The following is a 15,711-nucleotide window of genomic DNA, read 5'->3' on the forward strand; positions in this document are numbered from 1 at the left end:
TACTTTAAATAAATAAATCATGCAGGTCATACAAATGTTAATGTACTCCAACGTAACTCTGATATTAATCTGTTATATCCTTGGTAAACAAGAAAAATCAGATTACCCTTATTGGTCTGATTGTCTTTGATACTGATTTGCAATTTTTTTTTTTTGGCAGGCAGAGTTAGACAGTTGTTTCACTCCCCAAATGGCTGCCACGGCCAGCACTGTGCCGATCTGAAGCCAGGAGCCGGGTGCTTCCTCCTGGTCTCCCATGCGGGTGCAGGGCCCAAGCACCTGGGCCATCCTCCACTGCCCTCCCGGGTCACAGCAGAGAGCTGGAGTGGAAGAGGAGCAACCGGGACAGAATCCAGCGCCCCAACAGGGATTAAAACCAGGGGTGCCGGCGCTACAGGTGGAGGATTAGCCTAGTGAGCCGCGGCGCCGGCTTGCAATTTTTAATATGTTGCTAAAAGCGTTCACTGGTGTGTGTAATACAAGTGTTGAAAACAAGGTGGGCTAGGAACATGGGGATTTTGTCCAATAGCCAGGGGTTGGGGAGGGAGACAGAGGCAAGAAGCAGTTGAGTGAACTGGGAATGGTTTTTGTAGAGGCTGTCTTAAAATGTAAATCATATTCACAGGGCCGGCGCTGTGGCTCACTTGGTCAGTCCTCCACCTGTGATGCCAGAATCCATATGGGTGCCAGGTTCTAGTCCCGGTTGCTCCTCTTCCAGTCCAGCTCTCTGCTGTGGCCCAGGAGGGCAGTGGAGGATGACCCAAGTGCTTGGGCCCTGCACCTGCATGAAAGACCAGGAGGAAGCACCTGGCTCCTGGCAGCCATTTGGGGAGTGAACCAATGGAAGGAAGACCTTTCTCTGTCTCTCTCTCTCACTGTCTATAACTCTACCTGTCAAATAAAAAAAATGTAAAACATATTCTAGCAACATCGTTTGGTGATTTGTTTTGCAAATGAGGCCAAATCATTCAAAACTACTACTGCCTCCATCTCCAGTATCTCCATACCACCACCACCACCATTCAACAGAGATGCTACAAAATTCGGATTCCATCTGAATGTATTCAGAAGAGTATCAGTGGTCCCCCTTTAGTGTGCAACTCATTCCCAGGTAGTGAGGGACCACATTAACCTTGTCAGGCCTGGGAGCAGCGTTTAATGGGGAGTTAACCTAATTCCCTTAGGTGGGCACACGTGGCACAGGAGCATTTGATTCAAGAATGAACACCATCAGGTCCTTAGGAACAGTTAATAGGGTCTTCCCAGCAGTGGGGGACTTTTCACAGGTGAACTTTTAAAAGAATGCCTTAAAACATAAAAAGAGAATGACTTCAACTGCTACTGTACACACAGCTCATTTGATATGAGTTCTTATTTTTAGAAGGGGCTAATTGTCAATGGAGAACTTCCTTTTAACGACTCTGTAACCTCAGCTATTGCATAGGAAAGTTTTAAATATCTGCCATTTATAAATATGTGACTTTTTGCATAACCCAGAACATTAGGTGATGGGATTTTAAGAAACTTATGGTATTAGGTTACAGACCCTCATTTATTTTCTTTACTAAAAAAAAAAAATGCATTCTCATAGTCTAGGGCAGTTTTGACATGCAGTCCTTTCTCATTCTGTGTGTGTGTGTGTATGTGTGTGTGTGTGTGAGAGAGAGAGAGAGAGAAACCATAGAATTTATATCTAGCACTGCACTTCATGCTGTTCAACACCACAGTTATAAAACTTGATGCAGTGGCACTAATTCAGCTAGGTCATCAGCCCAAGAGGTAAACATGAGTTCAAAAAGCCATTTAGCATACTTTTTAACCAAACTGCAGTATGATGTTACCCACTGCTATCCTAGTATGTATACTTTCACAAAAATCTAAAACTAAAACTGGCCACACTCTACTTATTTTTCTTTCAGTTGAGTTACCAAATTTTCTGCGAAGACATCCTACTATACATCAGCCCTGGGGGTGTGAGTTTAAGAACCAACCCCTCTCCTGCTGTTTCCTGCTGGTGTGCTTAGCTTCCTGGATCATCGAAGATGGAAAAAGCTAGCTAATTTGTTCCCTGGTATTCAGAAAGTTAGCAGGCAGGTTCCTGGAAACATATCTGCTAACATTTTACTTTTTGGTGGATGAATTTCCCTGGGGACAGTGTTGGGAGGCAACAATAATAAGAATGAATGACAGGCAGCCCTGTGTCATTGGCCTTTGTTCTCCTGGGGAAAGATCTGAAATGAACTCAGCTTGCCTTGTGCTATAGGAAACGGCATGTCTTTGTTTAGGTGAAGAAAGTGGGCTCGGCTCCTTGAGTGAAGGGGAGATGACCACATAGGCAGAGCTGCGAGCAGCTTCAGTTCAGGCAGCGTTCGTCCCAGAAAACAAACCTCCTGGTGTCTTCCCAGTGAGGAGGACAAACTCTGTTAAAGTTCAATTTTCTCAAACATATTTTTGCAAAATAAATACAACGATGGCAGTAAATTTCTGTTTTCTTTGAAGACAGGTTTCACATGAGTGGAAGCATTGTACTCAAAGAAAAAAAAAAAGTCTGTTAGAGTCCAGTACCTCCCCGGCCCCCGCAACAGGTTTGACAGCAGCCTCTATAGAGTTGGCGGCTTCCGGTTCAATGAGCGTGAATGCCTCAGTCAATATCTGCTCCTGGACCGTGCTGCTGAGCGCAGCACAAAGAGCACAGGAATTCCATCCAAGAAACCGGCGCTCACACTCTGAATATGCACTATAATTAGGACCTGCTTTCTCTGCAGCTGAGGGCCGAATTCAATATTGCAGTCATTAGAAAATACTGAAAAAAAAAAAAAACCAGAAAGAAGCACTGTGCCACTTGAGTACGATGTGCTCGTTTCGTGTTTGTTTCTTAATCCAATGCAAAGGGTGTACCGGTTGATCTGGATTCATGCCGCCAGCTCATCAAATGTTTAAAAGGTGAGGACTTGCGACTCTGCCTCGTTTTCACACTTACCAGAAAGGAACCATGTATGTAGGTAATCTAAGACAGTTCTTGAAAACCAGGCAGGCTTTAATTGTTTTATGTTAATCATGAGAAGGATAGCCAAATGTAAAGACTTCTCTTTTCATTTTTGAATTGATTTGATGGGTAGTGAAAACTGTTGGAAATACTAGTTAAAAAAAATATGATGCAGGGCATTGCTTATAAAGAAAGAAGAAAGATAAAGCAAAGAATGAGGCCAAAGAGGGGTGTTGTTTTGAATCAAAAGTTGCCAAGTTTTATCTTTTTTTTGGCTTTTCAGGTCTTAAGTTCTCTGCCAGTTACTCAGCTTTGCCCTTACTTCATTAAAGCTGCTCCAGACAATAGTAAACAACAGATGTCATTGTGTTCCGATAAAACTTTATTGACAAAAATAGGCCTTGGGCCAAATTTCACCCATAGGCCATAGTTCACCAATCCCTGTGGTTGTTCAAGTGAGGGGGCAGCCATGGGTATCCAGAGAAAGAATGTTCCAGGCAGATACACTTAGCATTTAGTCCAACTTGTTTCCACTATTGGGTATATCACTGTCATCACTAACCATTATTTACCTATGTTTTAATCTTGCCTTCTCAAATGTGATTGCTAAGTGTTGCTCAACATTTCACAGAGTTGATGAACCATAATTCCATAATTTACCTAACCACTCCTGTGGTTGAAACCTAGTTGTTCAGTTGTTTAATGCCATAAATACAATAGCAACAAGCACTGGTATGTGCCTTTTTTGTTTGTTTTTGCCACAGTCTTATTAGGAGAAAAGCTCTGACTATGTCTGTAGGGCTGTTCTCCACACTGCCAGATTTCTAGTCCAGGAACCTGCAGAAGATAATGACAGCCAATGTCACTGAAAATCGCCGATCATGTGTTGTCTGAATTAGCTGTGCTCATCCAGTAAATAAAAACCAGAGCAGTAAAGCCTGTAGTGTTCATTTCTCCTAGAAGAGCAAGGGGTGCAGAGTATGACACCTGTGTTAAAACAACGGCACTACCTACCCCCATGATGTGTGATTTCTTTATGCCAAGGTTTTCTTCCCTTTAAAATGAGACTAGTAGCCGGCGCCGCGGCTCACTAGGCTAATCCTCCGCCTAGCGGCGCCGGCACACCGGGTTCTAGTCCCGGTCGGGGCGCCGGATTCTGTCCCGGTTGCCCCTCTTCCAGGCCAGCCCTCTGCTGTGGCCAGGGAGTGCAGTGGAGGATGGCCCAGGTGCTTGGGCCCTGCACCCCATGGGAGACCAGGAAAAGCACCTGGCTCCTGGCTCCTGCCATCGGATCAGCGCGGTGTGCCGGCCGCAGCGCGCCGGCCGCGGCGGCCATTGGAGGGTGAACCAACGGCAAAGGAGGACCTTTCTCTCTGTCTCTCTCTCTCACTGTCCACTCTGCCTGTCAAAAAAATAAAAATAAAAAATAAAATAAAATGAGACTAGTAATACTAACTCTATCATAGGGTTATCATAGGGTCTTACAGTAGATAATTATGTAATGTCTTTAAAGTTGTGCTTACCCTAGAGTAAGTACTTAAAAATGCTAGCTATAGGGGCCAGCACTGTTGTGCAGTAGGCTAAGCCTCTGCCCGTGGTGCCAGCATCCCATATGGGCACCATTTCGTGTCCCAGCTACTCCTCTTCTGATCCAGCTCTCTGCTTATGGCCTGAGAAAGCAGTAGAAGATGGCCCAAATGCTTGGACCCCTGTAATCGTGTGAGAAGAAGCTCCTGGCTTCGGATCAGCCCAGCTCCAGTTGTTGCAGCCATTTGGGGAGTGAACCAGTGTATGGAAGCTCTCTCTCTCTGTCTCTCCCTCTCTATATCTGTAACTGTACCTCTTAAATAAATAAATCTTTTAAAAAATTTAAAAATTAAAAAATTTAAAATGTTTGTTATGGTCATTATAAGATACATTTAATGTGAATTGTCTATTCATTGCTGTTTTTTATTTTCTTAAATTGACCATTTAAAATATTTATTTATGTATTTTATTTGAAAGGGAGAGATAGAGATAGAGATGGATAGATAGATAGACAGATAGATAATCTTTTCCCGTCTACTAGTTCATCTCCCAAGTGCTACAACAACCAGGGTTGGGCCAGGCTGGTCTCAGTCTAGATCTTCCACATGCATGGTAGGGACCTAACTATTTGAGTCATCGCCTGATGTCTCCCACATTGTGCTTTATCAGGAAGTTGGAATGGAGAGCAGAGCCTGGATTCAAATCTAAACATTCTAGTGTGTCAAATGGGTGTCAGAATTGTAGCTTAACCTCTATGCCAAATTCCCACCCCCATTTAAGATGTTAATTTCCTTAATTTTCACTTTTGAGAAGCAGCAATAGACATACATTAAGCAGTATACAGTCATGTGAGATGGCTACAGATCTCTATACTAACTCATTTAATATCAGAGCCTCAGCTTGGCATTGGGACAGCCTCTCACATTGCAACAAGCACTTTTAATTAATTGACCTTTCTCTTTTGAGTCAGAAGTATGCTAGCATTGTTGGCATCAGCTGATGTACTCTAAGAAAAGTACACAATGGCCCATTATCATTAAAAATAATATTTTTTTAGGAGCTACTTCACATAAGCAAGGACTCAGCCCAGCAAATACAAAGAAATATACAGTGTTGGTCTGGGGAGAGGTAATTACAACCTGGTTCATCTTTGTTGTGTTTGTTTTGTTTTTGGAATATGTGTAAGGAGCAGTGTTAGCCTTGGCAACAGCATCTGACATGATCTATGATGTCATTATACTTTACCTGTCTCAATAATGTTTACAGAAGGGCACAAATTCTTGGGGGTAGGGAGGACTTTCCTGTGTTCATTTTAAAATGTGTTCCAAATTTAAAATACGTTCCAAACTAGTTATGCCCCCAAATACAATTACAAGCTTTTGCGAAATCTCCTCGTTTCACTGAAAGCTTCCAGTAGAATGGAATCACTGTTGTGCCTGTGAGTTCACTAGAGTGTAAGTTACCCAAGTGGCTGCCCTGAAGGTTGCTTTGGAGATTTCATGGGAGCTCTCAGCACAACACCAGCACAAGCAGCAGGCTGAATTCAAGAAGGAAGGGGCGGGGAGAAAGGAGGGAAATTCAGTAGTAGCTCTGGTCACCTACCTACTATTTCATTCTGCAAGCTTTTACTATGACGCTATGTCTTAGAGTACTCTCTCTCTCTCTCTGGGAAGAAATGTATTCATTCATATTCTAAAGTTGCTACTTCTCTCCCTGCTATCATCCTAAACGGCAGTCATAAGTGGAGGTAGAAGCCTCACTTAACTCCAGTGCACTGTGTTTCACAGCTAATACAACAATACATCAAAAACGTTGTGCAAAATGGATTAGAAGTTAACGTTATTTTGCTGCCAAAAACTTGAAATCCATGCACAGGAGGTATCTTCAAAACATATCCATGAACATGCATATTATGAAAAAATCACACATGGATTTCAAAAAATTTGGGGCGCCAACGTAAACTTATCTTGAATTTCAGTTTTTCACAAACTTTGTGAAGTGCCCTTATATGAATGATCTACTGTGCAGAGTGCTTTCTCCAAGGCACGGGAAGGGGTCTTCTTGTTTGGGTGGAGTGATCCCAGTGAGCCAGGCAGCCTTGGAACAAGCCACACAGACTCGGCGGACAGAAAAAGGGCTGCCGGTAGAACAGAAGGTGAGTGCTCATTTCCCCCAGGACGGAAAGGAAGAAGCTGGCTTTCCAAAAGGAATTAGTGCAGTGGGTGGTGAAACAGCCTCTGTACGGGCTGCTTAGGGCGCAGGACTGTTCAGAGCCGGGCAGCTCTCAGCTCAAGTGGCGAGAAGATCTGTGGGGCGTGAATGATTGCAATGGATTAGTAACCAGGGCCCCTGCTTCGGGAAATGAATGGCAGATCTCAGTATTAAGAAAAAGGATAGTTCAAAATTCAATTCATCTTGGTGCAAACATGAGAAAACTTTGGCTCAGAAAATGTGTATGTAAAGACCAGTCTTTCCCCACCAAATGAAAATCCAGAATGAATGAAAACAAATTAGAATATAAAGTGACTTTATAATTTGGCTTTCTAGAAATACACGATTGCTTTTTTTTTTTTTTTTTTTTTTGACAGGCAGACTGGACAGTGGACAGTGAGAGAGAGACAGAGAGAAAGGTCTTCCTTTTGCCATTGGTTCACCCTCCAATGGCCGCCCCGGCCGGCGCACCGCAGCCGGCGCACCGCACTGATCCGAAGGCAGGAGCCAGGTGCTTATCCTGGTCTCCCATGGGGTGCAGGGCCCAAGCACTTGGGCCATCCTCCACTGCACTCCCAGGCCACAGCAGAGAGCTGGCCTGGAAGAGGGGCAACCGGGACAGAATCCGGCGCCCCAACCGGGACTAGAACCCGGTGTACTGGCGCCGCAAGGCAGAGGATTAGCCTATTGAGCCACGGCGCCAGCCTATGATTGCTTTTTTAAAAATGAAGTATGTTTAATGAGCTCTTAACACTAAAAAAAAAAAGGGCATACATGCAAAATGTGGAAAGTAGTCACTTGAAGATACTTCTGACCCTGGGGTAAGACGATGCAATGTTCCAGTGGTCTAAATGTGCAAGCGGAATTGTAAAACTAACAGTAATTTTCAGCCCACAGGGCATCATTCAAGCTAGGATACGGCCCTGATGTAAACAACGCAAGGCAGGAAATACAGAGGAGACCCAGTGAAAATAAACACTTACATGGCTGCCTCAACTCTGTGTAAACTATTTCAGGTTTTGTCCTTAATGTTCCAAACAATCTCAGTAATATTATAAATTAGACCCACTCTGGTATTTTTTTTTCCTAAAGCACTGTATTTTTTGCATAAATGTGAACATATATAATCTGTGGCCACAGCAAATTATTTGAGACAGAGAGAGGAGAGTCCTCGTGTCTATCAGGCATAAGTCCTGAGAAATTCTATAGCAAATGACATTCCTAAGAAAAAGGAAGATTCCTCACATGCAGAGTTTCTTAATTTTCAAACTACTATAATTAAAAAAAGGCAATGTGGGAACCACACATCTTATAAACTTCCATGTGACAACTCAGGGAAAGATGATAACTGCATTTCATGTCTTACTTAGAAGTTCTGAATCTAAATTCATGATTTTGAATTCAAGGAAATACTAAGAAATTTTAACACTATTTCCAGTACTGTATTTGACCAACTTAAGTTTCTAAGCTCTATCTACTCTGCCCATCCATGGATTGTGGATAATGCTGTAAGCGTCTGTATGGAAAGCTAACGGCATTTCATTTAACAAACTGGGTGCTTTAACACAAACTGATGTATTTCCACACATATTTATAAGGCTCACTGCTGATTATTAGGCTGTAATTGCAGTTGTTCTAACACCTAATAAGCCATGGTAGGAAAAACAAAGGCAGGTTAATTTGTGATTTCCTCTACTCATTCAGAGGCAAATTAAGTGTCAAACAGCTAATACAGAACATATTTCATTTTATGAGATTTTAATTTAATTCTGCACCATATCATTGATGCCTTAATATACAGTGGTTTATCTAAAAAGAGGAGCAATTTATAAACCTCTTTCAATAGAATCTTTAATGATAGGATATGATAACAAAATTATCACAGTGCCTGCCATCCTACTCAACAGATCTGTCTGCGTTTCCATCAACACAAATCCTTGTTTTTGAGAGACTTATAATTTAATTTTGAAAGTTGGCAGCAGCAGAACAACTGTATATACAAAATAATGAGAATACCCTCAAATTTTGTCTTCTTACAATTAAAAATATGTATTCTAACAACCTGGAAACTTCACTTGATCTTATTTTCTAGCAGACAATAATTTGGCAAGCACTTTAGAATTCCGGTTCTAGATGAAATCGTTCAGTTTTTCAGACTACTGCTTCATACCTCAGCAAAGACAGGCTTTGAAGATTTCAGTAAACAGAGCTGTAGTCACCAAGGTTACCCTCCACTTCCAAGACAATGGCAGGCATGAATTCACCACACCTCACAGGGTGGCAGGGGATCCCAAGGACTCCACATGGAACCAAGCCAGAAAAGAAACTCCCGGTGATTTGCATGCCTGCAGTTGCATCAAATGCTAACACTCACAGCATCTGTGTAGCGCCCTGTGCTTTTCAGAGCGCTTTCATGAACAATATTTCATTGACCTCTTCCTGCCTTGAGAAGAACTGAATGAGGCAGAGAGCTTCATTTCTGTGTAATGTAACCAGAGTTTACAGCAAACATGAGTGGCAGTGCAAGAAAAGGAATTCAAGTTCAGAGGGCTCATCCACTGTGTCCCAGACTGGATCAACATGAGTGCCCACTGAGCACCTTTTACAAAGTGTCTGTCCAAGTGATGGGTGCTAACAGAGCACAGCAACTAAGCAAAATGAAAAGCACTACAATAAAGGTGTGTGCAAGGTACCATAAGACGAGCAACTGGGACAGCCAAGCAGGTTCCATTTAGGCCTTGAGGATGAAAAGAAGGAGGAGCTGGCATGCAGAGAGGAAAGGGCACTGAGGACAATGCCAAGGGAAAGGAATGTTATAAAAGCACAGAGGTGTGACTTGCCCAGCTTCTAAGAGCCAATTTCCTACATGCAGTGTCGACCTAGGGGCCAGCTAGGATGCATCAAAGTTGAGCAGTCCCTGGAGGCCATGACTACCAACTCACCATACTCTGTGCCTACAGCAGTGAGACTTCTCAGAAACCTCCAGGGCTTCTCCTTGGTGGCTCAGCATTATCTACCAACCTTGTATCACATACCTTTGACAACCATAGTACAGACTGCCACTGACTCACAATGGCTCAGCTCACCATGGTTCAACTAATGATTCTTTGGCTTCACCTTCAAAGTGTAGCCGGTATGACCATGGTGCTTTTCACTTCAGTGTTGTATTCAATAAATTACATGAGATATTCAGCACTTTAGGTAAAATAAACTTTGTGTTAAGATGATTCTGCCCAACCACAGGCTATCTAATCTAAGTGTTGCAAGCTTGTCTAAGGTAGGCTAGGAGGCTAAGCTGTGATGTTTCAGGGATCAAGTGCAATAAAAGCATTTTTGACTTACTAGTATTTTCAATTTCTGAGAGGGTCACTGGGATATAACCCCCACTGCACCTTAAGAAGCAACCAGACATTTAGGCTGCTAGAGTACAATTTAGTCAATTACTACTAAAGCATCCTAAAGTCTGGCTAAAAGACAGGAAGTACTAAAATCCATAGAATCCCGGATCCACGGTCACACCCAAAATATAACCTCCTCCTGCCCCCAGGATGTTCCAGCGCTGACCTTCCTTGTCTTGTGGTGGTATCACAAGCCCCGGCAGGTACAGTACACAGGGCCTAGGCACACAGCAGGGGCCCTGTGCAAGTTCCCTGTTGTTATATTCTGCCAAAGACTTGAGATTTTTAGTGATAAATGCATACCTGGATTTAATTACAAGGCAAACTATAATGAATCCAGAGGAAACAGTTCAGTCCATCATACAAAGTCGTTTTTAAAATTGTCTCGAGAATGTGACTTTTGAAACAGTAAAGAAGTCCAAAATTCCATAGAAAATCTGACTTAAATTACGACATCACAGAGATGCAAGTCTGGGAGGTATTAGCCATCCAGGACTCCAAGGCCTATCCAGCCCTCACACGCTCTGTACCACGGGGCAGATCCGCATCTGAGATCCGTGTGGTCCCATCTGTACCATAAAACCTCTGTATAATGGGGTGAAATTGCGTGTCATGTTCCAGACTGAATTTGGAATTTCCTTCACTTTGTAAAGGGGGTTTTCAACTGGCCTCTTCATTTTATTTGAGTATATTTTTAGCAGGCTTCAAAATCCTGTAAATACTTACTTGTGTTCCAGTGAAAAGTCAAGAATCAGTCACAAGTTTCTACATTCTCTCTATAAATACCCACTTCTCCTTTAATGCTTACAGAAGTCTGCAACACAGATTTATTACTTCCCTTCAGGCAAATCTGCTCTGAAATTACTATTCAGTAATGGGAGATGGATCCAAAAAACTGTTGGTAAAATATTATATGTGTACTTGGGCATGTAGTTAGGATTGTTAATATCAATTAATTCTGTTCACAGAGGAGGACTTGTTTTAAAACAACTTCATTTTTCTTTGGCATAATATGTAATTACACAGCCATAACTAATAGCCAGGGAGATGCAATCTACCATCTAAATAACCAGCATTATTCTTCAAAGTACTATTTGTGCTTTTCTAACTTTACTGTCTTGGAATGAAGGGTGATTATTACATATGACTAAATGTATATATCAAGGCTGTGAGCAAGGGACAGCCCCTCCCACAGAGTGGCTCCACATATTATACTCTATGGCAGTTTTCTGGACTGTACTACAAAAGAATACGGACTGTTTTAGTTTGCAAGACCACTAGTCTTTGTTTCCCCAAACCAAGAAAGATGGTATTTATTTCCATGAGATTTTCTTTTTCCCTTTTCTAATGCATGTTATCACCACCATTCTTTCCTTTTATCTTTGTGTAAACCATGTGCTCCATCACATTTGCCATTTTGTTTGGGTGACATTCCCATCAATCAAGTGACTGTTGGTGTACGTACCACGGGGACTATGAAAATATACCATAAAAATTTCATTACAATTCACTGTGATCCCCAGGACAGAACTTTCATGTAACAGAAATTTTAGCAAGAAAACTTCAGACCTAATCTCAACCAAATACATAGTATGAGCAGTAACCTTCCATTAGGCTTTTACTTTTTAATTTTGTGTTTATAGCCCACAGAACACACGTCAGCAAAATATATGGGAAATACCTGCCAGCTCCCTAGTGTGACAGGCGTTCCTCAGGAGGTAGCAGGGATTTGCTCCGGTGGATCCAGGAACAGATAGGCTCGCAGTATTTCAAAAGGCAATCTTACACTTCTATCACATCCTCAAAGCGCAGCCGATGTGCCATTAACAAACAGTCCTGAGACAGTAAGAGCCGTCATCTTGTTCCATTTCAAATAGGCAAAGTTTTAATACTTACACGTGCAATGGAGGAATAGGAGACGGATCATAATGGTAACGGCCCTCATGATGTCTTGCATCGATTGGAACAGGAGGATGGAAGGCAGGAAAAAGATGAGGAGGATCTGCAAAAGAACCAAGTCCCAATCCATGTGAAACGTGCACTTGGATGCAGCCTTCCCTGTCCTATCGTCACTGACTCTATAGGGCAGTTTACATGGAATGTTAGCAAGGAGCCTACGTGAGGCAGTGCAGAAGCATGAATGCATAAATAATACCCACCTGCACCTGAGGAAGCAGCACCCATGAGGGCGGCAACATCCTAGACAGGAAAGCGAGAGAGAGGGAATGGCACAGGCTGGAAGGAAGGCAGCCACAAAACCAAGAGGGACAGATGACAACACGTTTACTTGACAAGACAGTTATATTGGCAAGTAAGTTTTAGGCACAGACATGGCAATAAAATATTAGCTTCATTTTTCCCATGACAATAAAATATTAGTTTCACTTTTCCCATCCCATGATGCCTTTAAGGATATCCTTTCCAAAGCACCTGCTAGAATTCAAGGCTAATACACACACACACACACACACACACACAAGTGTATCAAAAAAAACATATGTCATGAAAAACTGATGCATGGGTTGGGTTTCAAAATTTTTCTCAAAATAAGTAGTTTTTTCCAAAAAAAAACCCTTTTAATTAAATAATTTTTTAAGTTTAAAAATAAACTTTTAAATAAATATTTAATTTTTCACAAATGTTTTGAAGTACCCTTATATATGTATGTATGGAGGTACATAAATACACACATTTTAATTTTTAAATTATTATTTATTTGGTAGGCAGAGAGACAGAGAGAGAGAAAGTGACAGAGACAAAGTTTCCATTCCTTGGTTCATTCCCCAAATGCTTGCAACAGTCAGAGCTGGATGGGAACCAGAGCCAGGAACCTGAATGCATTCCAGGTCTTGCACATGGGAGGCAAGAGCTCAGTTATTGGAGTCATCACTACTGCTTCCCAGGGTCTGCATTACTGGGAAACAGAGCCAGGAGCCAGAGCAAGAAATCGAAACTACGCACTCCAACGAGAGATTCTGGTGTCTTAACCACTAGGCTAATTTCTTGCTCCTTTTTGAGAATTTACAGCTATGTTCCCTTCATTCTCAGCCTGGGTTACACAACACTAGGGCAGTAAATCTCTATACTGGGCAGAGAAAGAATGCACTTCTGGCTGGAAGAGACGAGTTGACCCCCTCAGCTTCACAGTGAGAGATGTGGAGCCAAACTCCCTGGATTCCTGCTGGTACAACCCTCACATTCACCTTGGACCCACACCACTGAGACTCTTGCACCTACCCCGGCATATTACTCAGTGGTTCCTGTGCCTGTGTGAACCTGCTTAACCAAACTCCTCTAGCTCCATTTACTCCTAGTAACTTACACTTGCTACCTGAAAATAAGCTTTTAATTTGGCTAGTGCTTCCCCATTAAAAGTAAAGTGAATTTTAATCTATTTCCTGATTAGAGGTATGATTGATAGCCTGTGGCTATACTCAACTTTTTCCCAATTTCACAAAGTAAACCAAAGGATTCTAAAGCCTGGAGGTTTGACCCCATGGCCATGAGACTGAAATGAGAGCAAATAAGCAGAACTCATTCTTCAGGTGCACACATCCACAGGGGTCACCATGTGAGCCTGTCTGAAAACAGACACCCAACATACCCCAGAAAGACTTCGAGGGACTTCTGAAAGTCTGCAGGTTCTGAGGCACCCCTAGAAGGTGGCTGCTTGGGTGTGGAAGGCTGTGCCAGACACACAGACACTAGCATGTGAACTGTACTCTCCCATGTAGCAACAAGGTACCTGCACAGTGAACGTCCTCTGGTGGAAGAGAATGACTGTGAGGTGTGTGCATGCTGGATTCGAGTGGCTGCTTCTTTCCTATACATTTTTCTATTTTCCAAACTTTCTGCAACATGCAGCCTTTAGAATGTAAGTAGAAAAAAACATTTTTTAAAAGTCAGAATACAGGATTTCCCTTGTTTTGAGCTTTGTTCTCACTGCTGTTCTTTCAGAATCCAAGACTATGGTGGTGGAGGAAAAACTAAAGAAAGAGTGAATTAGAATGGCTTTGATAGAAGCTGCCTCAATACCAGGGAGGGACCCAAAGCTGTAATCCTACCTCTTTACCACAAGATCTAGAATTCCAAAAGGATGATTGTGCTGAAAAATGCCCATTACTCACTGCATTTTGTGCCTGTTTTAAGATTCAGTAGAGGCCGGCACCACGGCTCAATAGGCTAATCCTCCGCCTTGCGGCGCCAGCACACCGGGTTCTAGTCCGGTCAGGGCGCCGGATTCTGTCCCGGTTGCCCCTCTTCCAGGCCAGCTCTCTGCTGTGGCCAGGGAGTGCAGTGGAGGATGGCCCAAGTGCTTGGGTCCTGCACCCCATGGGAGACCAGGAGAAGCACCTGGCTCCTGCCTTTGGATCAGCGCGGTGCGCCGGCCGCAGCGCGCTGGCCGCGGCGGCCATTGGAGGGTGAACCAACGGCAAAAGGAAGACCTTTCTCTCTGTCTCTCTCTCTCACTGTCCACTCTGCCTGTCAAAAGAAGAAAAAAAAAAAAAAAGATTCAGCAGAGAGGGATCGGGTGGGAAAGAAAGCAGGAGGGAACGCTTCTATCTATACTATCTCTGTCACTGTGATATCACCAGGTACAGCAGTGCTGGAAATTCAACAGGTGAGCAACATACTAACCACCTCAGCATTTTTCACACTTGATACATTGTATAACATCCATATGAAAATAAAGCAACTATATAAACTTGGTACTTATGACCTAATCTTAAAGGCTTCAAGAATTGTTCTTTCATAATGCAAAATATTGACAGCTGATTTGTTGAGTTTGAAAGTTTAAGCTGAAAGGTTTTCCAGCAACGGTGGCCAGTTCAATGCTGCACATAACTAGGAACAAAGTATTCTATTTTATTTAACCATTGTGGATGAAAATTTTCCTTTCTTAGAACAAAATATTGAGGGGAGTCATCTTTGTCAATAGTTTGAAAGTCAGACACATATTCTGTGACTACTTCCTGATTTCAAATTTTTTTTAAAGATTCTATTTATTTATTTGAGAGGTAGAGTTACAGACAGTGAGAGGAAGAGACAGAGAGAAAGGTCTTCCTTCCGTTGGTTCACTCCCCAAATGTGCGCAATGGCCGGAGCTGCACCGATCCAGAGCCAGGAGCCAGGAGCCAAGAGCCAGGAGCTTCTTCCTGCTCTCCCCGACGGGTGCAGGGGCCCAAGGACTTGGGCCATCTTCTACTGCTTTCCCAGGCCACAGCAGAAAGCTGGATTGGAAGAGGAGCAGCTGGGATGAGAACTGGTGCCTATATGGGATGCTGGTGCCATAAGCAGAGGATTAATCTACTGTACTGTGATGCCAGCCTCTCAAATTTTGAAACCAGCACAAATCAATGAGATTCAAATCCTGAGTAAGGTGGTGGCTACCAGCTATGGGATGGGGGTGCTCATCTTTCTCCTTTTCTCCTTTGAGTTACAGCTGCTAACACAAACATATCTGCCTCCTGTGGTCTTCTCACTTAACACACATCATCCGCTCTTGGAAATCAGAGACATAAACTTACTAGAACTGTGTGTAAATTAGCCATTCATAATGTCTGACCTACTTCCCGAGGCCTCTCACAT

The 15,711-nt window shown here is 42.9% G+C and overlaps 1 protein-coding gene across 3 annotated transcripts in view; it reads right to left on the bottom strand.

Annotated features, from left to right (window-relative positions):
- Positions 1 to 15,711, bottom strand: part of GLI3 (GLI family zinc finger 3) — a 279,940-nt gene that overhangs the window by 106,491 nt on the left and 157,738 nt on the right. For all 3 annotated transcript variants that reach the window (XM_089315656.1, XM_070059772.2, XM_089315658.1), the window contains one exon: positions 12,019 to 12,124. In XM_089315656.1, the coding sequence (XP_089171782.1) occupies positions 12,019 to 12,124 (106 nt within the window). The remainder of the gene's footprint in view (positions 1 to 12,018; positions 12,125 to 15,711) is intronic.

The sequence above is a fragment of the Oryctolagus cuniculus genome, chromosome 16 (assembly GCF_051225735.1).
Source record: "Oryctolagus cuniculus isolate XC-2025 breed Fujian yellow rabbit chromosome 16, ASM5122573v1, whole genome shotgun sequence".
Lineage (NCBI taxonomy): Eukaryota > Metazoa > Chordata > Mammalia > Lagomorpha > Leporidae > Oryctolagus > Oryctolagus cuniculus.